This window comes from Pleurodeles waltl, chromosome 5, assembly GCF_031143425.1.
Source record: "Pleurodeles waltl isolate 20211129_DDA chromosome 5, aPleWal1.hap1.20221129, whole genome shotgun sequence".
In the NCBI taxonomy this organism is placed as follows: Eukaryota; Metazoa; Chordata; class Amphibia; order Caudata; family Salamandridae; genus Pleurodeles; species Pleurodeles waltl.
This window is the reverse complement of record NC_090444.1, coordinates 440,303,958-440,330,023: the sequence shown is the minus strand read 5'-3', so window position 1 is coordinate 440,330,023 and position 26,066 is coordinate 440,303,958. Positions and strand designations below refer to the sequence as shown.

The window sequence follows — 26,066 nt, the reverse complement described above, 5'->3', positions numbered from 1 at the left end:
CGTGGCCAAGATGGCAGCGTGAGCGGACGCATTTGTCCGAGCTCCACCGCCCAGGCCCCAGAGAACGCCTTGCGACCCCGGACTTCGGCGGCCCGGGGCATCCTGGCTTTGCGGCCGGTGTCGGGGAGCAGCGGGTGCCCTGAGGGGAGTCGGGGACGCCCACAGAAGCAAGGGGCGGCGACTTTGGACCGTGCCGCCTAAGCCTGCACTCGCTGGTAGCAGGCGCGGCGCGTGGCGGCCCTGGCCGGGTGGTGAGACTCTGGGCGTGGCGGTCCGCTGGCCGCCCGTGGAGACGCGGCAGTAGCCCGGGAGGGCCCCGCGGCAGTGGAGCACAATACGGCCCACGCTGGAGGAGCTGGTGCGGAGCCGAGCGCGGGGAGGCCCCTGAAGGCCGGTTCGGCTGTTTTGCTCTTGGCCCCCTGGAGTGCGGGAGCTCTAAGCAAGAAAGAGAGCAGACCTGGGAATTCCTGGGTTGCTCCTGCTCAGCGGTGGTGGAGTCTAAGGCGGCGCAGAGAGGCTGGGCCGCTACTCAGTGGTGCGATCGGCCCGCAGTGGTTTTGTCTGGAGCTGGGGGAAACTGGTGAGCTGCGGTTGGCCTGAGAGAGTCTGGGAGCGGAGAGGGTCAGAGCTGTTGGCTGGAGCACGAGACCCAAGGCGGCAGGGCGCGGACGGCCGGCCCCACGGAGGACAACGTGAGGCGGCATTTGTGGGGTGACTATACGGCCACAGTAGGGGGCCTGGTGTGATGGCGTCCTCCAAGCCCAAACATGACCGGTCGGTGAGAGAAATGCTGGCCGGATCCTGCCCGGTGCAGGGTGGATCTGTCGAGGGGTCGGCGGCGACAAAGTCTCCAGATGTACGAGGGGAGATGGAGGAGGATGACGGGGCCCCAGTCACAAAGGGTTTCCTTACCTCCTTGTTTGATTCGCTTCAGAGTGATTTGCAAGAGCTCCGTAGGGACATTTTCCAAGAGGTGAAGGAGTTGCGAGTAAAAGTCACGTCCCTAGGTGAGCGGATGGCACAGGTTGAGGATGGTGAGATCTCCCGCGGCGAGGAGGTGGCAGGCATGCAACAGGAGATCATATGCCTGCGGGAGCAGCAGGATCTTCTTCAGATTGCAGTGGAGGACTTGGAAAACGGGTCGCGAAGGCATAATATCCGCATCAGAGGTGTGCCGATTGAGGCTGAGAAGGAGGACATTGGAGATTTTGTGGTGGCGCTGTTCCGCTCGGTCCTTGACCTGGAGGAGACCCGGGAGATTACGCTCGACAGAGTTCGAGTGGGCCGCGCTAGTGAGGCCAGGGACCGTCCGCCCGATATTCTAGCATGTGTCCAAAACTACGGGCTTAAAGAAGACATTTTGCAGCGGGCCCGTAACCTTCCGTAGATCCATTTTAGAGGGCACACGCTCCAATTATTTTAAGACCTCTCATTACGGACTTTGCAAAGGCGGCGAGAATTTAAGCCCATCACAGAGCATCTACGAGCGCATGCTGCGTCTTATTCTTGGGGTCATCCTTTCCACCTTATCTTCCGATGGGAGGATCAGCTCCGACAGGTGAAGTCAATATCGGATGCGAGACGGATACTGCGCCTAGAGGGCGATAGTCAGGACGCTGGCGCAGGTGTGCAGGTGGATGCTGGGGACCACCCGCGCTGGCAGCGAAAGGAGAAAAAGAGGAAACAGCAATGTCGGAGCAGGCGATAGAACGGCAATCTGAATTGAGTAGAGTAGACGCTGGGACCAACGCTTAAGGGAGGTGTGGCCGGGGATGGCTGTGCTGATATGGGTCGCACTAACTCAGGTCTAACGACCATTTGAGAGGGGTCTGGGCGGCGAAGTCGTTGGACTTTGCTCGACGAACTTGAATGGCTCCACTGCCCCTGCTGAGACTTTGCCTCTTTGGAGAGGAGTGTTAGATGACTTTTATGTTGTGAGCACCTGTTGTGCGTACTGGTTGTATGTTGGTGTGCTTCCCCTGGATTCTGTTCACTAGCTGTCTTAGTCGACTGGCCCTGTTGTTCGGAGCAGCCTTGGTGCTGTTCTGGGCTTCGGCTCCCCCGATGGGTCCCTCCCCCCTGAGCGAACTTCGTTTTGGGATGCATGGCTATTAAGTGTCTAAGCTTGAATGTCCGCGGGCTTAATAGTCCGGCTAAGAGGTTGGCAATCCGGTCAGGTCTTGAGAAGTCTGGTAGTCATATCTGCTTTTTACAGGAGACGCATTTACTGCCCAGGGACACATAATCGCATGCGCTCAAGGTGGTTCCCTAGGCAATTCTGGTCCTCGACCTCCACAAAACATGCTGGGGTGGCGATACTGCTTTCGAGGGCCTTTACTGGGGAAGTGGTAGCAAAAATACATGAGGTGCAGGGCAGGCTTCTGGCTCTTCGAATACGAGTGGGGACCTTCTCCTTTACCACTGCTTCCCTGTATGCTCCTAATGCGCAGCAAGAAACCTTCCTGAGACAGGCTGTTTCTCCGATGCTTAGCTCGCCGGATGGCGCCATTTTAGTGGCAGGTGACTAACTTGGTGATGGATAATGAGTTGGATCGGTCTGGGCACCGCTTTGGGCAGAATGGGGCGTTGACAGCGGCAGGGCGACAGTGGCTGGCTGAGTGTGGCTTGGAGGATGTTTGGAGGAAGGCGCATCCTACGCTTAGGGATTATTCCTTTTATTCGGCGGCGACCAAGACATACGCACGGATTGACTTTTTTATGGCCTCTCAGGAGTTTGTCTCCCGAGTTAGGGAGACCACAATTGAACCGCGGGCCCTAACAGATCATGCTCCTATTACTGTGGAGGTTGCCATGGACATGGCCAGGTGGGGAGTCCGAGCTGGCGCTTTAGGGACACGATACTGCAGATCAGGGCAGCGGAGGAGTCGCTCCAGCGCGTGATTACGGACTATCTTAGTTTCAATGACGATGGGAACACCTGTCTGGAGACTTTGTGGGAGACCTTGAAGGCAGTGGTGCGAGGCGAGGTAATGTTGCTATCAGCTAGAGATAATAGGGCAAGGAGAGAGCAGAGCGTGGTGCTAGAGCAGAGGGTGGCGGTACTAGAGCGCTCCCATAAGTCCACTGGTGCGCCTAGAATTTGGCGGGAGCTGGAGAAGGCGCGGCAACAGTTGAAACGGGACAGGGCGGAGTATGCGATAGTGCGTCTCAAGCACAAATATTACATTGGGAGCAATAGGTGTGGGAAGCTCTTAGCGCACCGGTTACGAGCACAACGCTTGGCGTCAGAGGCGTACTATCGGGGGTTATACGCAGCAGATGATCTGGGCATTCCTTGAGGGGATAGCGATTACCCCACTTGGCGAGAGGGAGGTGTCTTCCTTGGACCAGCCTAACAGGGTGGAAAAGGGCATCTCCGCGATCTCACGCCTAAAGGTCAGCCTAAAGGTTGGCAAGTCCCCTGGCCCCGATGGCTTTACGGCACTCTTTTATAAGACCTTTTGCGCGGAGCTCGCACCGCTTCTGGTGCGGCTCTTTAACTAATTTCGGACATCAGAAGTCCTCGTGCCCAGTATGTTAGAAGCCACTATTGCAGTTATACATAAGCCTGGGAAGGACCCAGAGGAGTGTGCTTCGTATAGACCGATTTCGCTTCTGAATATAGATGCCTAGCTATTTACTGAATACTCGCCCACTGCCTTAATCTCTACATTCCGGGTCTTTTTGATCCCGATCAGGCAGGTTTTATACCTCACCGACAGTGCAGCGATAACACGAAGCGGCTTCTTCATTTGATAGATAAAACCGGTCGATCCCGCAGGGAGGCGCTTTTCCTCTCTATTGACGCAGAGAAGGCGTTCGATAGGGTTCATTGGCCTTACCTGTTTCAGGTGTTGGAGCGCTATGGACTAGGACCGGGCTTTAGGATGTGGATCTGATGTATCTATCATTCACCTAGGGCTGCGGTCTGGGTTAATGGTACGTTGTCTCTACCGTTCCCTATCAGACGAGGGACTCGATAGGTGTGCCCGCTCTCACCTCTCTTGTTCGTGCTATATATGGAGCCTTTTGCGCAGCGTTTATGCGACAGCCCCTTGGTTTCTGGCGTTAAGTTCGGAGGTGATCACCATTTCATTACTTTGTACGCAGATGATGTGATCCTTACCCTGGCGGAGCCCGCAACTTCACTGCCTGCGCTAATGGCGATAGTCGCAGAGTTCGGCCAGGTCTCCGGGTTCCGGGTGAACATGCCGAAGTCCCAGGTCCTCAGTTTGTTTGTAAGCCCGGAGCATGAGGAGGATTTGAGAGCCCGATACCCCTTTCTCTGGTCGATATTGCGGCTTTGTTACCTGGGTGTTGACCTGGCGCCTTCCGTTGCAAAGACAGCGAGCTTGAATTATGAGACGTTAGTTTGTGAGGTGCAGCGGGACCTTGAGTCCTGGGGGAAACATAAACTTTCCTGCCTGGGTAGGGTGTCGGCGGTGAAGATGACCGTGTTGCCGTGTATACTTTATGTGTTCCAGACGCTTCCTTTGACTCCTCCATCTCGGGTGATAGCGACGCTTCAGTCTGCGGTTCTGAGATTTATTTGGGATGGGCGACCGGCGCGCCTCCCGCGACGGGTTTTGCACCGCTCTGAGGGGAAAGGGGGGTTGGCGGTTCCCTGCCTTCTGCGATATTTTCAGGTGGCACAGTTGCGTTTTCTTTTAGAGTGGAGTCGCCCACTTACTAAGAAACATTGGTGCTTCATGGATCAGGCGGTGGCGGGCTCTCACATTTGGAAGGAGCCTTGGCTCCTGCATCGCCACAGGGCGAAGGGCCTCTACTCCTCCCAGATTACGGGAGCAACGTTGCATGTATGGGACACAGTGGCTTGTCGGTCGGGGCTCACGTTGTTTCCGTCCCCTCTGACTCCGATAGACGCGAATCCTGATTTTGGGCCTGGTTTTCAAGTGGAAAGTCTGCGCCATTGGTACGATGGGGGTTGTAAGAGGGTGGGGAGCCTTTTTGATGAGCAAGGAGTGATTCCCTTCGACCAGATGCAGGAGACATATGGCCTGACAGAGGCAAATAGGCTGATGTACTATCAGGTGCGGCACTGGGCCCTTCTGCCTGCTAATAGAGCGTTGATGGCTAGACCGCTCACGCCGTTCAAGAAATGGCTGCTGACGAAGAAGGATTATAGACGAGTGATTTCAGAACTTTATAGGCTTCTGCAGGGGGTGGAGCGTCCGCCTAAGTCTAAAGGGCAGCTGAGATGGGAGAGAGCTGGAGAGGGAGCTTTCTGAGGAGGAATGGGACAATGTATTTTATAGAATACATCATACGGCCTATAATACAGCGGGGACGGAGACGACATATAAGGTGGCTTCTTATTGGTATTACACTCCAGCTAGGGTACATGCATGGGATTCCACCAAGTCTAGCCTTTGTTGGAGGGGGTGTGGTAATACAGGTACACTTGTGCATCTGCTCTGGCATTGCCCCAAGCTCAAGAGATATTGGGTGAGCATTATAGCCGTTATTGACAAGGTGTTCCAGACTGAGATTCCCAGATTTCTATTGTACGTTCTGCTAGGCCTACCCAACCCCCTCACCTTTCCCCTTCGATCGTTGAGGGGGGGCGGCAGATGGCCCTGGCCCTCAATGCGGCATTGCAGTTGATACTAGCTTTATGGGGCACGGACAGGGTACCGACGCATGTGTCTTGGCTCCAGAAGCTGTGGTTCATTTTTGCAATGGAGAAGCTTACCCTGGCTTCTCAGCAGAGAGTGGGTGACATAGGTACGCTATGGAAACCGTTCCTCCAGATTTTGTCCACAGAATTTACTGAGCTGACATGCCTGGCTTATCTGAGGGTCTTGGGGCTGACACGAACTTCTTAGAGAATGACCGACCTGGCGGGGTTTGGGGAGGGCTGAGACAATGCAGTGAGGGGGGGGGGGGGGGGAGAGGGAGAGCAGGGGGACGAGAGAGGGGCACAGCCTCATGGGGGGGAAGCACAATTTTTGTATTGTTCGACATTTATATGTTCTGTTATACTATCTACGGAGCTCTGAGCTCATCAGACTTTTGTGCTTTGGCCACCTCGTCCTTCTAGTTGACAGGAGGTGGCTGGCTGGGGGGGGGGGTCCTCCCTGGCGATAGAACAGGGATCCTGTGGATGGACTTCCTCATGCCGGTCTGGAACTTTTGTAATATGGTGGTTGAAATATTACCGATTATGCTGCGGTGCTCTGTACTTTTATATGTTTAAATAAATAAACAGATTTGATCCATAAAGCTTCTATTCTACTTGTTTCCTCAAAGTTGAGGAAAATGTTCTCATATGTTCCAGTAGACAATCCTGGAAGAAATTGGAATAACAACTTCCCGATAAAACAGGCGAGGCCTGGTACTTTCCTCTACTTCATCGGATTGATTGTTTTGGTGATTTCATCTTTATCTATTTCTTGAACTTGCTGATTAGAAATGTTATTTAGCTTTGGGAGATTCAGTTTCTCTCGACAGGCATGGCAATTATCCAGAGATGTTGGTTTATATAATTTGAGTCGAAACAAGCAGACATATTTATGGGATCTGTTTGCATGATTAGTGTCATATTTTTAATTGCAATATCTTTGTCTGTTCTCATTGTATATAAGAAGGTTCACCAAGGTCAACCCAGCCTTACGTTGTTCTATCATTTTTTTCTCTGATATTCTTCACTTAGTGTGAGCTATATTGATAGTTATTTTATTTCATTCGTATTTCATAGTTTTCAATTTGTATAAAATGTTCGTACCTTTGGAACATAGCTGACAGAGGGCACTCCTGGCAAGTACCTTGCAATAATGTTATTTTGCCTGATAATTGTCTGTTTACTCTAACACTTGCTAATATTGCTTTCGAAAGTATCTAGTTTCTGGGATTGCTCTCTTTTCTTATGTGACAATCTTAATCACCACTCCCCTTATTGTTGCTTTCATTGTGTCCCATGTAAATACTGCTGAGCTATTTATATTGATTTTCCTTAGAGAACATTTTTAAGCGCTATTTTTATTTGGTTATTTATAACATCTTTATTCATTCTCAATATTCTATCCTTGTTGATTTTCCGTATGAGTATCTATCTGCATGGAAATGCATGCATGGTCTGATACGAAGATCAGCTCAATTTTGGGGTTTGTTAATTTTGCAGAGAGAAATTATGATTAGAAGATACTCCATTCTGGTGAATGTGTTAGGAGGATGGGAGTAAAACATGTAATTACTATCTGTTGAGTTGTGCAGACACAAGTCATTTAGTTGGTTTAGTGTGCACAGATTCCTCAATTGTTTGTGGGCTTTGTATGGTCTGTGTTTACAAGTGGAATTTCAAAGTAAATTATGTACCAGGGCAGAACAGAGTTGCAGCCTGGGATTATTTTGGAGTTTGTCTGTATTGTGCTGAATTACTTATTCAAATTAATTCAGAATTATGTGTCATCCTCTGTTGGGACATATATATTTCATATGTAGACCTTGTTGTTACCTGTTATTTTAGTTATCAACCATCTTCCCAATTACTTTATTGCCTGCATTTTTTTAAATGAGCATTACTAACCCCCATTGTCGTTTTACACGCAGGTGAACATGACGACTCTTGAATCCAGTTTGTTACAGGTTCTTGTGGACCTATTTTGTTTTCTTGTAGAATGACAATACTGCTTTTGAGGTTTTTTCAATAGTCCAAAATCCTTTTCCTTTTATCTTAGTGGTTTCGCCCTTTGGTAGTATATTATTGGATGTCATTTTTGTCTATAACAAGTGGTTGGCTGACCCCACTCCGTAAATCTAACAATACATTGTTGTGTACTTGAAGAACTGAAAGTGTTGTTTGCATGTAAGGCAGAAAGCTGTACAGCCATGTCAGTGATGGAAGGTTTATTGTACAGAAGAAATGAAAGAAGTTAGAAATTAGGCTAACAGCATTAGGAATAGGAGTCACCAAGGAAAAAACAAAAATAAAGACAAACCCATAGAAGTTTCCTCTCTCAACCCTCTTCTCCCCTCCCTCCCAAAAGTATATTGTGTAAAAGTGGAGTTCCCAACAGGCAACTTCTCAGGCACCTAAATCTGGAGAACATCTATTACATTTAAATGAACAAAAACATGCTACAATTTTTAGAGGATAACTTCCTTCTACTAATGAAGCATACAAGTGTTTAAACAATTAAGCATGTAAGCATATTTAGTGAATAACGTCCTCCTACTAATGAAGCATTCAAGTGTTTAGGCATTGAAGCATGTACGCATATAACTCTAGAACACTGGTTCCCAAACCTTTAGAGCCATGACCCAATTTGTAGAACAACTTTCGTGACCCACCTAGCTTTAATGGACATAAGGTTGGTAATGTTTTTAATGTCACTAAAGCATTGTATGGCGGCACACTGTCATTTACAGACATCACATTTTCCATTGCAATGACCACTAAACTTGTACAGACATGACAGTTTTATTGAAAACTATACTGCACACAAATGATGTGTGGAAAATGTGAATATTTATCATGAATATTTATCATTTGTGCAACACTCAGTTAAATGTCTTGATTTGTTTTGATCATATTAAAATATTTGTTTCCATCACACTGCAAAATTACAAAAAAAAAAATCTGCTTCACTTTTGCGTTCCTATCTGCTGAATATGTAGAGTTCTTTTACAGGTACTTACTTTTTGTATTACATTACAAAACAATGACCTCCTACTACCTTTCCTTTCACAAACCTGCAACCCAGCAAGATTGTCACATAATTCACTCAGTCAGAAAAGGGAAGTAAAGTGAGAGGAATTTCTTCTTGTTAAAAAAGTAGCAATTTTCAAGAGAGACATCCTGAACTGTTACCCCGATCTTTGAAGCACAGCAAATGTGATAAGGTAAATACAGAATATATTGGCTTTTTCTACTTTCACTATAATGACGGCAGCGCATCTTGTGTGCGATCGTTATTGTAGTAAGCAAAAAAAACAGATCAAATTGCTCGGGAAGCTCTTCTCCGGTAGCCTGAACAAAAAGTAAAAAGGACTCCCTCTGCTACTGGTACCAGAGGGGCCTTTAAAGCCCTCTCCAGTGACAGCCAATGGCCATCTGACGCACCAAGGAGGGTTAGCCACAGGGCCCAGACCCAGGGATCCCATCCCCCAGGACCCAGCGCATGCATTTTTAGGGGGAAGGGGGCACAAGGCAACCCTCCCCGGGCCACTTTTGGCCCCAGGGACCTCATCACCCAGGGTCCAGCAACATATTTAAGAGGGAGGGGGCACATGCCCCCCCCCTCCTCGGTCAAATTTCAGCCCCTGGGACCCAGTTCCATGGGTGGGTACCCTGGTGCATCCACCACACTATTGTTTGGAACAGCGGGTGCAGCCCCAAGGCCCCACGACCCAAGCGAGCTCCCCGCATCCAGCAAGAGCCGGCATAGCTCCCACCCATAGGGAGAAGCTATAAGTGCTGCTCCCCGTGGGTGGGAGCAGTGTTAAGATCTGTAGCCCTGCGCACATCACTGCAGGCTGGGAAACAGATCAATCGTCCGCTCCCAGCGGGTGCAAGCATTTCTCAAGCTCCCATCTGCTGGGAGCAGAGTTGGTGTTTGCACCTGCTTGGCAGGAAATTTTAAATGGCTCCCACCAAGCAAGAGCAAATACAGGATGGGGTCCCTGGGGCCCAAATCAGTCCAGGGAGGGGGACCGCGTGCCCCCCTCCTCTCACCAATTCAGAAACTATAACTCTCTTTTCCACCCGGTTCCTGGTCCACCCGGGGATCTGCCAGGATCCATGGAGCCTCTTCATCCCTAGATATACAAAGTTTTGAGCATTAATTGCTGAAAAACTACTAAATTGATTTATACCAAAACACAAAAAGCACTCTTTCTGGCTCTACATCTAGCTTTCTGTCAAATTGTGTATTTCACGTTCAGTGGTTTAAGTTGTAGCTATATCTAAAGTTCCTATGGGAAAATGAATAGGGAAAACGTGTTTCGGGACCCTCCCTTTTACCTCAATTCCAGCTTGACAGATCACCCCGAACGTTTCCATGCGCAAAGTGGGCAAAAAAACAAAACACTTTTTTTGAAAGTTTGTGGAGATTTCTGAAATGGCGCCAAAGAAATTGGCAACACAGTAAATGCATTTCCTATGGAAACGCAATCCTAAATATAACACTATAGCTACATTATATATTCATATTTTTTTTTTTTGCCTGTTATTTAGTAGGACACAAGAGGTTCTTCCTTACCCCTGAAATCCTGTGCATGAGCTAACCTGCATCTCCGGGAACATTGTCCTTCATGGTGTGCAAAGAAATGCAGGAGTAAAAGGGTCGCTAGGATCGGGATTGCAATTGATGTTAATAAAGAATGATGCTGAAGTGTGTTTGTTCAGCTTACTCACAGCACACAGTTCAGAACCTGCATCTCGGGCAAACCAGTTTCTCTTTTAAATCTCTTTTATCTGCTCTGTTCACTGTCTCTGGCCTGGGGTTTGAAAGGCCTAATTTCGAGAAAGATCCCTCATGGCTATGAGTAAGCTGCAAGTGTCAAACAGGGAAGATGGCACTACAGGGGTAGCCAAATGGCAGACACCAATATTGATGCTTTGCTCAGTCAAATGCTATTGTGTACTGGGCACGGATATATTGAGGAGTGGCAGCAATAATCCATATCAGAGATGTACAGGTGATAAGATGGTGGCTTGATTGGCTTAGTCACCGGTCTGAAATGCAGTAAGATCCTGTCTGTTTCCTTCCTTCTTCACTTTTGCCTGACGTTTGGTCTCCATGTAGTTAAGCTCCTACAGCTGTTTAAAAATGTTGCTTTATGCAGACTTTCACAGTGTACATGTTGTATGGCAGAACCCCTTTCAGAGGGCCAAGAGTCAAGCAGGGTTTACTGGGCCCAAGCTTGGTGGATGAGGCCTTTCACTCCCGATGTCCCGGGCTCAACCTTATATGGAACCCGCTCAAATGGGCCAAGTACCCCTTCTGCACTTGACTGTTTGAACACAGCTACTACAGAGTCAAGGCTCCTTTGGGGGAATGTAGACAGAGATCAGTGAACACAACTTATAACTCAAAGTGCATACAGTACAAACAATAAATCAATGTCCAAGTACTTTTATAAGAAAAAAGTAGTATAATATTTCTAATCCTACACATGCAAACAAATACAGTATTCAAACACAACAACACAATCCCCATTAAGATAGGGGCTCTGTTCCCATGGGGAGCAGGGTCAAGACTGATTTGCATCAGCGCTCATGTTCACGGACGGGTAAAAGTTGATGCCACTGATCACTTTTACTTTGGGTGAAGGCAGGGTGGAGGGACGGGTGACGATGGAACTACTAGGAAGAACACCACTGATTGAGTGTGAGTTGATCTTGCTAATTCCGATGTTGTAATGATCTGTCCTTTTCCTTTTCTGCAATAAGTCAGCATTCTGAAAAAAACTGATTTGCATATGGTTGGGTCCAAAATGGGGTGGCGTGTGGGCAAAAAAACGATGGATTAAAGCCAGATTTTTGTGACTGGGGTGAATGTTTGCATTGCTTAGCGTTCCGTCCATCACCTGTTCTTTTTGTCTTTGTCGCCCTAAGTGGGAAGGGTATGCCCAGACGTGGGTCCCATGCTCACTATGCCACTGGATTTAAGCTAGCCTGGCTAATGGGGGATGGCACCCCAAAACCAGTCCCTGGATGTTTTTTTCCGGTCCCTGGATGCTTGTTTCCAGCCTAAGGAGGGGCTAGCAATTCGGACTGGACTGTTCCAATGGAGAGCAGGGTCAAGACTGAGTTGCATATGGCTGGGTCCAAACTTTGGTAGTGTGGTGGGCACAAAAACTAAAAAACAATGGGCTAAACCCAGATCTTTGTGGCGGGGTGGTGAATGTTTGCATTGTTCAGTATTCCATCCATCATCTGTTCTTTTTGGGGCTCTAGTAGTTGTCAGGCAAATCCCTGTTCCCACCCTTCTTTGTGTAACACGTTCCGGGTTATTCCCCATTCATTGGTGTCTGCATCCTGGGGGAAATGCACACTATTAGGCTGTACTATTCAGTTCTCCCAGGTCCCAAAGGCCCAGTTCAAGACTTACGTGGTCCTACAGCTCAGAAGCATTCTGCTTTATAGCAGGTGCCTTCAGGGCAAGCACTCGCGAGATCAGATCTTGATTGGTAAAGTCAGCCTGTTTGTGGTACAAGCAGCAGAATCAGGCTGGCCCAAACTCCCTCTCTGGAGTGGCACAGCCGGCTCTTTCCAGCAAACTAAGCAGCTTCCAGCTTTGCAGAGAGGTGACAAGTCAAGTTCTCCCCAGTGGAGGGAAATGCAATCCTTGGACCCTCAACTGGTGTCCATAAGGGTGCGGTGCCCTCCTCTGCGTTCTCCTGGTCCTTGCAGGTTAGTCAGGGCAGATCTCTAAGTGAGGCTAGACTTGCTGGTCGCAGTTTCACTCCAGCCCAGGGCAACAGCCAGAAGTCTTTGATGATTTGGTCACGGCAGCCTCTCTTAGCACATGGGGCTGCTGCGGTACCTTCCGAACGCAACGTAAATTTCTCGGGTGCAATCATCCACACCACAACAGCCCCTCCTGGCATGCAGGGTCATCCCTCAGGTGTTGAAAAGTCCTGGCACACTGGTCAAACAATTACTCCAACAGTGGTCCCCTCTCTGGCATACAGGGTCACTGCAACAAGACCACGTGGGCTCGGCACCCACCGCACAGTGCTCACAACCTGGCTGTCTACGGAGGCCATCTACTGGTATTCAGGGGAAGGTTCACCAAAAACAGTTCTGCACACAGGTTACAGCCCTATTAGCACCCATCAGAATCCTCAAACCTCATACAGGACGTCCTCGTGGTAGGGCTCCCCACAGGACCTCGCTCCCTCAAACAATCTCCTGTTCCTCACAGGGCAAAATGGTCCTGGCAAGCAGGCAGGAACTGGTGCTCTATGCTCCAGGGCAGGTGGTCTTGGTTTCCCTGGGTGATGTTCCCTCACCCAGCAGGGAGACTAGCAGGCTTTGCCCCCCACCCAGTCCTGGTCAAAGCCTTGCAGAGCTTCCCCTTCTCATACAGCCCATCTGGCTGCTTGACAGATGACAATATCTGGGTGGTTCAAACTCATTTCTTTTAGTCCTTTTCCAGAGACCAAATGTGATTTAGTGTCTGAGTCTTTGAGGTTTTATGTTGGGTTTCTGCTTCTTTTGTAGTGGACACTTCTGTCTTTATTTTATCCTGATGAAAGACGTCTATTACAACCAACTCCAAAGTTGATTGTCCCCAAACACCACTCATGGAAGTGGCCAGATTTCACACCTGGATGTCAACCACGGCAATATATGCATCCAAAGGCTAATCCTAGACCCCAGGCCTTCTCTTTATGATAACCTTATCAGCCCCATCTCTCCTTATGAGATGTGTCCAGGTCCCTTCCTTGTGATCTATTACTGAATCAAACAGGAGTCTTTTGAAGTGTTAAGGGAGTCTCTTCATTTTCCCTCCATCGTGTGTCCCATCCAGCTCACAGGAATGCAGCAATACACAAATCTGTCTGGGGGAATTCCTCTACTCTTCATGTCTTCATCAGGCAGACCTGGGCTTCTCAAAATAGAACCCAAGGTCCCGCATATAATGTACCATGAAAGGCCCATTTACTTATTGTACACATTCACAGTTCACTAACTGTCCAGCACTAGTACCTCCATACATGTACACATGCATTCAGTACACACACTCTGCATGCACTGTTCAGCACTAAAGATTTATTATACTTAACCAGGGTGTCTTATTTACAAACATACACTGCCAGCACACACACACCGTGTGAACACTGCACGACGCTTCACCCTTCATGTACTGTACTTCACGTAGGTAAACATACACCCGGCACATGCTCTCATTGTGCAGGCACTGCAGAGCTCTACATCTTTCATGTAATGCATTCCTCATGGGCAGACATACCCTCAACACATGCACTGATCTCACATATACTACATAGTACTGCTCTATCCCTGCACTGTACCCTTCCCAAGCACACGGAGCCAGCGCAGTCACTTCTTCGGCACTACGCAGCACTCCACATCTAACTGATGTAGGCCAAGGGTGAGTGAAGCACCAAGCAGAAGAACATTTAAGAAGGTGAGTGAGCCTGTAGGCCTCACTCCAGTGAGGCAGGGTAAAAAGGTCGTCTTCGCTACTCCTGGTAACTACAAGGTATGCTGACACCACTGTGCTTCTGCTCCGTAGCTCCTGGTGAAGGGGGTAGCCTTCCACCACTATGAGGGTAGCATGTTTGGCACCCCTTCCTGTCCAACAAGACGCACAATCTGTGAGACAGGCCTATGTCATGGAACTCGCGAATGATCCTTGTTCACCTATAACAAACAAAATCAGCACTAGAGATCCAGACAACAGTATAGCTGGGCACCTAAGGCAGGGATACAAGTCTTTACCATGCAGAAGACTTTTCCGTCCCAACTGTATAGTTGTGATGCAGGTGCAAGAAGGCTTGATTTTAGTTCAGCGAGTCTATCACCGCCACCATTTTGGTTCAGCTGGGCACAATTGTACGGTCCTTTTCTTCCTTGACAGCAGGAATTTTAAGCTCTGGATTTCATGCGTTATGTGATCGTGCAGCATTCAGGAGTCATGAGGTTTTTTTGGGTTTTTTTTTTTAAGCTGCGCTGATTCAATTAAGGTGGATGTTATCCAGTGCTCCCTAGGTTAAGCGGAGCATCGGGATTAAGCAACCATCTTCTCCAAGCCACCGGGAATTTCGCGGTATTAACTCACATGGGATGATATTTTAATAAACTTTATTTACAACACAATATTTTTGCAAGATGATATTTAGGCCATAATACCCTAATACGTTAATAAGGCAGCCACAGATTAAAAAATTTTTAAATTTTTTTTAAAAAAATGCATATTCTCTACTTGAGCGGAGACGTTCTGTTCCTAAAACTGAAAACAGCACTACACCTCAGACCAGGGACAACGTCTGTCAGAGAGGGCAAGTGAATAAGTAGAATAAGTGAAATCCAAGAAGTAAGAACAACCTTCCTCTCGTACAAACAGAATACCTTCCATGCAAACAACACCATACAAAGCAATGCAATTTGATGGAAAATCCAAATGTACTCTATTTTTGTGCTGAGTATGCAACGTTTTGCCTTCAACGCATAGTTCTATATCTTGCAAAATAATTTTATTGCTACAGGGTCTTATATGTTGGGGTATTGCCATATTCTTAACCTCCAACCCACAGATCAAGGCTGAGAATAAGTATACAAGTAAATAAGAAGTGACTTCAGAAAAAGGACTCTTCTGATCTGTTTTTCTCCCTTGGAAAATAGTTTTATTGCTTTAGGGCCTTAAGTGTTGGGGGTTTTCCATCTTCTTTCAAACCCAACAACCCACAGAACAAGGACTGAGAATAAGTATAGAAGTACATAAGAAGTGACTTCAGAAAAAGGACTCTTTTCATCTGTACGTCTCCCTGGCCGCTGCAACATCACTAATCGTATTTGGTGTCCAGCTCCAGCTTTTCTACACACAATGATAACATCTAGAACAGGGGTCCCCAACCTTTGTATTAACAAGAGCTACTTCTGCTCAATGAAAATCATCCTGAGCTACCAATAGTATTAGTGCGGTACACATTTGACAAGATTACATTAGTGGCCACCCTATTCAAGATTACCAACCGTGAGCATCTCAGTGCATGATTGCCAGCCATAATGTAAAAAAGGCTTAGGTCAAAGTGAAATCCCTTTACAAGGGTAATAAATAGCCACAGCTGCAATGCCCCCTGGCAGCAAAGTAATAATAGTAGTAATACCCCTCCTAATACTGCATGGTGTATCATTCAAATATCAGATTTAAATATATTTTGAAAATTATGGGTTTTGAAAATAGATTTTCATGTCGAATATACACTTTCCAATTTTGGTATACTTATATTAATTCAACTAAATAAAAGCTTCTAATTGAGTATGCTGGGCTGAACACAGGAGGTAGGTGGAGAGCTACCAGTGGCTCACGAGCTACTCGTTGGAGAAGCCTACTCTAGCATCGGATGCCGTTTTTATTGATTTGTTCCCTTTCTGCTCTTGAAGTCTTGTGCTTGTGTCTCTTTTGGCCAGCAATTACCTTTATAAAAATGCTTCAACTTCACATAACCCAGCTCATCGCCTCTACTACACTTAGCAACATTCAAAGGTCAGAGCTGTCCGACAACAAACAGCATGAGAAAGAGAATATTTGTAGTTAAGACACAAGAACATACCTCAAAGTCCGCTTTTAATGCTGTTTCAAGTATTTTTTCTAGTTCCATTTTCATGGACAGCTCCAGCTCCTGCCGGATAACCTCTTGAAATTGAGACATCCCACCCCCAGACATCGCTTTGCTAAAATCTGCAAGAGACAAAGAAGCCAACAATATTAGAAATACATTCCTCTCAAGCCTATACAACAGTTAATAAGTACAGATTCATCATTTATATAATCAGTCATGCAGTAAAATTATTCCTAACCATACCATTATTACATTTTAGTTAAGGGGAAAAGGGGTACACCAAAGGACGAGTGTCTGGCTCGTATTATTTTAAATTTTAAAGGATGCATAATAGTGGTAGGAATTATAAACTCATGCAGACTGCGACACATGAAAAGCCTATTACATCATAAGAAGAACAAGTTTTTGTCCATTACCTGTACTGCGAACATTGGCATAATGTAAAAAGTTGCCTTTATAAAAACAGCAAATAGTAAACCACGGTAAAAACACAACATAGCACTGCTGAGAGTAACCTTGCTTTGGAGCATAACCTTGCTTAAGGCCACCTACTCCAGGTCTACTGCTATATCAGTGATATATGCCAAGATTTGCAAGAGTTCAATTGGTTTTCCAAAGCAAGCAGATAGCTTACCACCTATTTGCGACATGGGATTTTCTTTATGGCTTTTGTTCCTTGTTAAATGTATAATACACTTCCACTAATGGTGTTGGCTTTCAGAGTGTTTTTCTTGACCGGTTGCTTAGAGGCAGGACCCTTATTCTAAAGGCTACTTGCAGCAGCCTGCATACTTCATGCAAATGGTAGCAGGTTGGAGTCTGCATGTCTTGTGCAAGTGGTTGCAAGCCAAAACATGCATGACTTGTCCGAAGGATTGCAGATCGAAGTCAGCATGCCTTGCCCTGATCAGGTATAAGTGAAGCAATGAATGGTTGGAAGAATGTGCTTGAAGAAAAGCCCAAATGTGAAGAATATGACATTGTGGCTGGGGCACTAAGGGGTGCTCTGAGAATTCTGGATGGATGCTGCACTTTTTTGCATGCCTGGTTCTGGAAGTCAGCGAGGAATGCAGCGTGCATTAACATGCAAATCCCCATTGACAAAAAGCATTAGCAAAGCCAAAAGAACTCACCTTTGAGATTTATCGGCTTTGCAAATGATTTTTGGCTAGCATGGCCAAAAAAAAAAAGGCCAACATCATTTGTTACGGGAGCAGACATGCTACCACAAAATGTTGCTTTTTTAAAATTTAAATCTTACATTGGAGGAGCAAGTCGGAGAAGGAGCACGGTTAAGCAATGCATAGGGTAAGAGGAGCAACATGTAGGGAGAAGGTAGACCCACACGAGGCACAATACAGGGCAAAAGGGGGAAGAGTCCACCACGAGTGCAGAGACAAAGAGGCACAAGGGTGAGAGAGAGCAACATGAGTGCTGGTCGGTGGGGTATGGGGCAACAAGCGAGATACAGCAACGTGAAGCATGTGCTCAGAGAAGCACAAGGACAAGAGAGCAATAAGGTATGCAGGGTGGGGAGAGGAACACAAGGTAGACTGCTGGAAAGCACATGCAGTCAACATGGAGTGCTTACGCTAACAGAAAAAATGGTTTGGTAAATGTCAGTAGTGAAAGGTATAAAAGCCAGCCAATCACAGAGATGATAAAGATGCTAGTCTCAAGGGCAGAGACAAATACAAGATTAACAAGCTGTAACAAGGAAAGCCAATGAAAAAGAAGCAAGCACATGACAGGGACAATAAAGTCAAACAATGGTAAGCAATGGGCAGACTATAAATCCAAGTAGGCCCTTGGTAAGTCCATAATAGGTCTTTTGCAGGAGCTGCTCACAAGAGGACGGATTGGTAACAAAGTGCTGCACAAGTATCTGTTAAGAATCAGGGACTGATCAGTGCAATTGTAGGAAAGTTATGTGAAGTGTAGAAAAAGACAAGTCCATTTGTACCACAAGATCGCCTACTTTTGCAAGTCATAATTGAGTGCCTGATACAAAATTAGCATATTTATAGTAGTTTCGGCGCCTGAGTAAATACTCTTTGGGTATTGAACCATGTACAAAATGCACGTTCAGTATTTTCGGTGTATTCAGTACCTACATTTTGGAAGAAGTTTGTGTATCTAGTCCAAAATTCCTGCTATACGTAGATCTAGTCATTCCTACTCTCACTTAGGAAAACCTTTAAAATAATATGAATCTCTCCTAGACTCATTGGAAAACATGGTACCAGGAGGCGGATGTAGAAAGGTAAAAAAAAACAAGCTCTTTCAAAATAAAAGGGGCAGAAAACAATTCAAGCAAATTCAATTTGTTCACTGAAGATACTATGTAAACGCACATACCTAACTACATAACACTCCCTCACAACAAATGCAACTAGGAGCTTTAAATTGAGTGAGGTACGATACAACAAGCACTGACAAAGCCAATAGGTTTTGCATTTGAAAAGCGTTCATGTTTTAGCTTTCACGCTGCTCGTCTTTGATGGTGAACAGCATTGCCAAAAAGAAAAAAAACAGGAAAAATGCTTATTCCTGATGAAGAAGAAGACTGTACACGAAGTAGTATCAAGTATGAAAGCAAAGTTTATTAGGACAATAGTCCATAAAACATTCTGAAAATAAAAACCTGTACGGTATAAGAGTGACTTGAGACCCACAAGCCCCCATGAACAGGTCACCTTATACAAACCCACCCCTAAAACTCTATTTGACAGCTAATATAAAATGGGCAATTCCTAAGCCCACATCAAAATAGAGCATTTCGGATGACAGCGCTATAGCCTCCAACCTTTGCAAAATTCAGTATTTTAAAACAAGGGTCTTAAAAACGTTATACAAATTGGGGTAAAAATAAAAACACAATCAATGAGTACAGTGGACAAAGGAGCATTTTACATTCAGGGGTCAAGAACAGGCACCATTACCATCCCAGAGCACATTACACCAGTTACCGGATGAAAAGTTTGGGTTACAACCCAATCTTACCTTTAAAATTTTGTTCTGTAATCTGGGGGTCCGGTAACTGAGCCTGATAAGGAAAAACCATGTTTAGGCCCAGAGTATTTAGTGAGTAGCTGATGTAGGGCTTCTCTCTCAGATAGGCCAAATCAACAGCCCCAGCAACATCATCCGCAGATTCTCTCAGGTTGAATTTACTAGGAAAAGGGGACCAAACTACAATAGTACTTGGCATGCATGTTTGAGATTTCTTAGCCTTTTCCTTGCTTCATTTGTCCACCTTTTTTCACTGCCTTACACCGCATCCCAACACAGTTTAGACAACTTTTGGCCGACACTATTCATCGAAAGCCTATTAGAAAGCCTGAACAAGCTAGTCTCAGGATACAAAGACCCCATGCCTACCTCGAGTCTCTTCACCTTACATCCCCCCACGATTACCCTTCCTCTTTCTTCCCCTTCTCTCCCCCTCCCCATTTCATATGACTATTTCGTCTCTCCCCTATACCAAGATCAACCCCCCTCCACACAACCCTATCCTCGCTCCCCCTCCCCTTAGCACCCCCCCCCACCTGTTTTCCATTTTTCTTCAAAATAAGGGTACAAAACTCAACTATGCAACTGGGAATTTTTACTTGCCTGTCAGTACATGCATATATGCTCACAATGGAAATAATTGTGGTGAAAGAACAAAACAATGTTTTGAAAGCTAAACAGTTTGTTTATATGCTGTATGTACCGCCTTATATATTCTTAATAAAACTTTTTAAACTTAAAAAGAAAGCCTATTAGAAAATCTTAGGGCCCGGGGAAATACCAACAAATCCAGGAAATAATATTCAGCTCCCTCCTTATACCCTGAACCATAGTACTGGGAGACGGCCCCCTCCAATGGGTCCCAATTACAAGAGGGGTCCAGGGCAAGTACTGCAGCTTCATACAGCCCCAAGGGAGGTATTTTCCCTTCTTGAGCTTTCAATAGAGGGTAAGGGCCAGGCATCCATACTTCAGTTGAATCGGACCAGGCAACTCGATTGCAGCATAGACTGCTGCTTAATACAACCCATGTGTGTCTCATTTTAAGTTATGGTTGAAAGATAGCCCTAGGTCTTTAAAGGAATTCACTACTTCAACCTCTCTTGAATACAGATGCTACTTAAATGAGTTAACTTTTTGCCCCAGAAAACAGCACCTTAGTTCTCTTCAGATTGATTTTGAGAGACTTCTGTTCACTATATGCTTCAAGTGTATATTGTTTCCTCTCAAAACCGACTGTAATCTAGCAGAATCAAACCATATAACAGGCAGGAAATGCTGATTCCCAACTTTGGGGGAAAATGACTTCGCTTGGGCTTTTGTTACTGGGAGGTCAGCTAAAAATAAGCTAAAAAGCAGGCGGGTGAGCACACACTCTTGCTGTGGGCAAGGCCTTTTCTAAGAAAGCCTAACAGATTTGTCTTACTCGACCTGTGCCGAATTGTCTGTGTGCAAAAGCTGTAAAACACGAAGGAGGTCAGTTGGGAGCTTCCAGCCGAAAACTTTCTCCCAAACGAGTTCTATGTCCACCGTGTCAAAGGCTGTCAGGAAGTCAATAAACAACATATCCTTTGGTTCACTTCCAGGGCCTTCACAATAATGGTCCAGAGAGGAAAGCAATGGTCTATAGTTGAGTGATCCTCCAGGAGTCCACCTCGCTCAATCGGAATAATTGTGAATTTATTATTAATTATTTATTCATTTATAAAGGCAGAATTTTAGAGAACACTTTGACTGAGATGTCCAAAAGGTTAATCAATCTATAACGTGAGGGATCCAAACCATTTCCCATTTTAATATGGGCTTCTCTATTGATTTACTCCATGACTGGGGGAGAGGCCAGTTGAGGCTATATAGCAGAACAGGAGGGAGAACACCCTTTTACCAATCGCTATGGGCCTTAATTATCGCAGCCAGGATTTTGTCAGGACCAGCTGCTCTTGATATTTTAGGCTAACGATTATCAGTTTTACCTCTTACTACGAATCAGATGGAATGGAAATTCATATCGACTATACAGTTACGACTGGCAGAGTTAGGAGGGCTACCATACAGATCAGCCAGATACGTTGCCCAAGTATCCATAGGAATCAGGCATGTAAGCGTCTCCACATCCACTCCCCCTAGCAAACCATTAGATACAATGGGCAAAATGTCAGTGTGATGACACATATGCATACATTTGTCATCATGCATGCACTCATATGCGTCCTGATGGTGGGGTGGGCATTTTTTGTTTCGTTTTCAGACGCCTATCATGGAGATGAAAATTAAATAACACAAAAAGTGAGCGTTCATTACAGCGGCAGGACTGGCCCAGTAGCACATTTCAGTTGCTGTGCATTCCAGAAAAGAAGAAAAACAAAACAAAGTGTGGGATAATTAATATGACTTTGCTCAAATTATACTGCTCTGCAGGACAGGAATGTATTGTGCAGTGTAGCATCTATTCCTGTGTAGTACACAAAGAAAACACAAACAGAATCGCATGTTCCAATGGACCAAACCAAGCGAAAAGTAAACCTTGTTAGACATGTATCATCAACCTGTCCTGGCTTTGTGCCCTGATTGATTGCAAAATGGCCGCCGCGACGGATGCTCCTCGAGGAGCTCCTGAGGGACGGGATCACTCTTTTGTGTAAATCCCGATTTTTCCCCTGACCGGCGTCCGTTTCTCAGCTTCATCGCTCCCGACGGAGATCCCGAGAGCAGCGCTCCAGTCGGTGAGCCTGGTCTCCCGCGACGAGGGAATCAGCGCTCCCGACGGTGAGCCCGGTCCCCGCGACGAGGCGAACAGCGCTCCCGACGGTGAGCCCGGTCCCCGCGGCGAAGGGAGCAGTGCTCCAGACAGAGAGCCCGGTCTCCCGCGACGAGGGGAACAGCGCTCCCGACGGTGAGCCCGGTCCCCGCGACGAGGCGAACAGCGCTCCCGACGGTGAGCCCGGTCCCCGCGGCGAAGGGAGCAGTGCTCCAGACAGTGAGCCCGGTCTCCCGCGACGAGGGGAACAGCGCTCCCGACGGTGAGCCCGGTCCCCGTGACGTGGGGAACAGCGCTCCCGACAGAGAGCCCGGTCTCCTGTGACAAGGGGAGCAGCGCTCCCGACGGAGAGCCCGGTCTCCTGCAGCGAAGAGAGCAGCACCCCTGACGTTGAGCCTGGTCCTCGTGCGCCGTTCCGAAGTTTCGGATCGCATCAGAGGAAACGTGAGGAAGCGTCCTCTCCTGGAGCAGTCGGTCATCCGGGATTGTGCCGGGACCCGACATTCGCACGCAGCCTCCATCCATCTGGCCGAGGTAGGCACCAGACACAGTTGATCATCGGGGAGTGATTCAGGTACAGTCCTTTGTCCCTGGTACGGCCAGAGGGAGGGCTGGGTTTTCTGGGAAAGCCTCTCCGGATCTCCAGTCCTTTCAGTCCTGGGGTGGCACCCCTTTGCTTGGGGCCGTAGGTCCCTGGATCCAGCAGGGCACTGAAGCTGTTGCTGGCCCTGAGTCCTGGTGGTGTGGAAGACCCGCCGTGGGTCTCCGTGAGCCGCCGTTCAGGGGAGGGCGGAGGACTGCTCTGCATCTTCTCCTGGCAGCCAGAGAGGAAGGCTGCTCCTTCGGGCTTGTAATCTCGATATCGCCCTGGCGCTGTTTCCCTTCAACTTCGAGCTGCCTCTCCTTCCGGCCCTCTGTCAGCCCCTTGCCCTTTGGGGTGCCCCCCCCTGGGTATATGATTTTCACTGCTGATCCTGGCAGCTTTAACAAGATGGCCGCCACGACGGACGCACCTCGAGAAGCTCTTGAGGGTTGGGATCATTCTTTTTTTATGTAAGTCTTGATTCTCCTCCTTCCCTCTGGTGACCATTTCTCACCATCTTTGCTCCCACTGGATGAGACTGATGCTGGACCTGATCTCCGCTCTCCCAGAGCCTTGCCTCCCTCCGCAGTTGATCTGTCTTTGCTCTTTGGCAGCTGAGGGCATCCTTTTCAGTGTCTTTGGTCCCGCCGGGTGAGTCAGACTGGTCTAAGTCTCCGCTCTCGCCCCGTCCTCTGAGGAGCTGTTTTCGCCAGCTCATGCTCGTGGGATCCTACCCGACCGCCTTATGTACTGAGACGGCAATTGGGCATTCTTCTGCGTCCCTGATCCCACTGCCGGGCTACGGGCGTTCTGCCCGCCCTGAACAGCCTGAGTCTAAGGCAGGACCGGACTCCCACCTCCCGGAGTCTCATCTCTGGCTCCAACGGTTAAGGAATCTCCTCCCCCGACTCTGACCCGCGAAGAGCCGCCTGACTACACCGCCCCTAAAGGCCCCCACCCTGGGCTGGTCTACTAAAGCCCCTTCCCTGGCCCAGCCTTGGAGGTGCCCCCATCTCCGGTCTTCACCCATGAGGAGCTGCCCATCAACCATCTGTGCCGACGCTGAAGACCCCTAACCTGGGGTAGCCCTCCTGTTGTCCTCATCCTCCTGATGTCGCCCCCCACAGGATACAACTCCTCTTCCATTTCCCCCTTCCTCAAACCCCATGGGCCCAACTCCTTCTCCATTTCCCCCCCTAATCACCTCTCCCCCTCTGCGCTGAAAAACTTCAAACGCAAACTTTCCAGGCAATATCCGGAGCTGCTTCTCGTGGACACCTATTTTACTGCTCATAAAGGCCCGAAAAAGACTGATCTCATCTTCTTCACTAGACGCCCGGCTAAATGGAACACCCTCCTCACTACTCACCTCCACCCCTTCAAGTCTACTAATATCCCTTACGGTTGCAAACTCTCTATCTCCAGCTCCCCGGCTTTCCAGGGAAATCTCATCATCTCCATCTTCAGAAATGGAACCATCATGATTCAAGCAAATGACTCCAACTTCCGTGCCTTTGAATCCTTATTCCCTGCCCTTAAGTCCACACTCCCTCCCCCCCAATCCACCCCCAGCCCTTTGACACCCCTCCCCACCCCCATTACTCCCCTTACCACCACCCCTTGCACCCCCCCGGCTCCCAGTGCCGTCAACCCCACCCTGTCTGTCCCATCCATCCCCACTTTCCCCTCTCACCTTAATCAAGCCTCTTACTCCCGCAACCTCAATACCCCCAGTTACTACGCCCTCCCTGTCTCCTCCTCCTCTACTCCCCTGATCCTCCCCCACATCACCTCTCCTCTCCCCGAACCCCCCTTCGACTCCCCCCCCTCTATCGCCCCTCATTCCCACCCTCTCCCCCGGATCTCCTCTAGACCCAACTTGTTGACTTGTAGTAACTTTCTTACCAAGCCTGCCTCCCCTTTCCCACCTTACCCTTACTCCGACTCTAACTCCTCCCACTCCTCAACAGCCTCCCTTAACCTTCTGCCCAATGATCCTATTTCCCATCGTAATCAATCCCCCAGCCCCTTCCTAAGAAGAATTTTTCCTCCCACTCCTTCACCCCTAATTTCTCTCCCTCCACCAACATTAATTCACGGCTCTCCAACCTTGAATCCCAACTAAAACTCATCACTCAAGGCATTAACAAACTAGCGAGAAGCCTTGACTCACTGTTCCCCCCTGTGCCGACCCAGTCACTCTTGCTTCTATCGGCCAACAACTCTTCCCAGTACATCCACTGGCCCTCTATTCCCCTTCCTCGTAACACCCCGAGACCTAGAAGAACCAGCCCTCCTCTATCCCATAAGGAAGCCACCATTCTCGCTCTCTCCTATAACCCCCCCCCTCCCCACACCGCCCCCCCCCCTCCAACATTCCAGTCATCACCGGTCTCAGGAGACAGCATATACAACCTCCCTCTCCCAGACTCCCTGCCCAACTCGTCATTATCCCCCCTCTCCCTTCCAATTCCGAGCCTAAGATCCATCCTCGCACCAACTGCATGCTCATCAACTGTAGATCAGCAGTCAAGCACGCTACGGATCTTGCTGACGCTATCCTCAGCCATAACATTGACATTGCCTTCATCACAGAGACCTGGCTAACCGAACTCTCTCAACCAATCCTGGACACCCTTGTCCCTCCCGGCTACTCTATCTACAACAAAGAGAGAAAGAACCGACGGGGGGGAGGTATTGCCATCATTCACAAAAATACCATAGAAATTGATTTCAAATAAACTCTCATTTTCAATTCCTGTGAACACTTGAACGCCTCCTTGAAGACCAACGCCAACTCTAAGGTGTCCTTCCACCTTCTCTACCACCCCCCGGGTAATACCCAACCTTTTGCGGATCACCTAGCTGACCTAATAACTCACTGCTCCCTCTCTGACCCCAACTTTATCATCTTGGGCGATCTCAACCTTCGCTGGAATGATGAGAACAATGCACTCATTCAATCCCTACATGACCTCCTTCACAGCAACAACCTTTCTCAACACTGCAAGGGCCAAACCCACAGCAAAGGTGCTATACTAGATGCGATCATAGCACATAAAGATTCCCTCAAGGTCGTTGACATCCTTCCTGTCGACTGGTCAGATCATCACATCATCCTTTTCCATCTCAACTTTATCCCCCAACCCACTCCCCATCCCCAAAAATCCTTTAGTTGGAAAAGAAATGTCAGCCAAATCCCCTTATCTACCCTTGAAGAAAAAATCACCTCTCTTCTTCCCCCCCCCTCGACCATCCTCTCCACGACGGACTTAACCACCCACTACAATTCAACTATAACTACCATATTGGATCAGCTTGCCCCTCTAAAACTGAAAAAACTGCGAAATATCCCATCTAGAGCTTGGTTCAACAATGATCTCAACTCTGAGAGAAGACAACTCAGAGCCACGGAAAGACTTTGGAGATCTGACCCCT

General features: G+C 47.8%; 1 protein-coding gene across 6 annotated transcripts in view; it reads right to left on the bottom strand.

Moving 5' to 3' along the window:
* UGP2 (UDP-glucose pyrophosphorylase 2) overlaps window positions 1-26,066 on the bottom strand; it is a 440,011-nt gene that overhangs the window by 242,549 nt on the left and 171,396 nt on the right. For all 6 annotated transcript variants that reach the window (XM_069234231.1, XM_069234233.1, XM_069234232.1 and 3 more), the window contains exon 2: window positions 16,267-16,394. In XM_069234231.1, coding sequence (XP_069090332.1) covers window positions 16,267-16,394 — 128 coding nt within the window. The remainder of the gene's footprint in view (window positions 1-16,266; window positions 16,395-26,066) is intronic.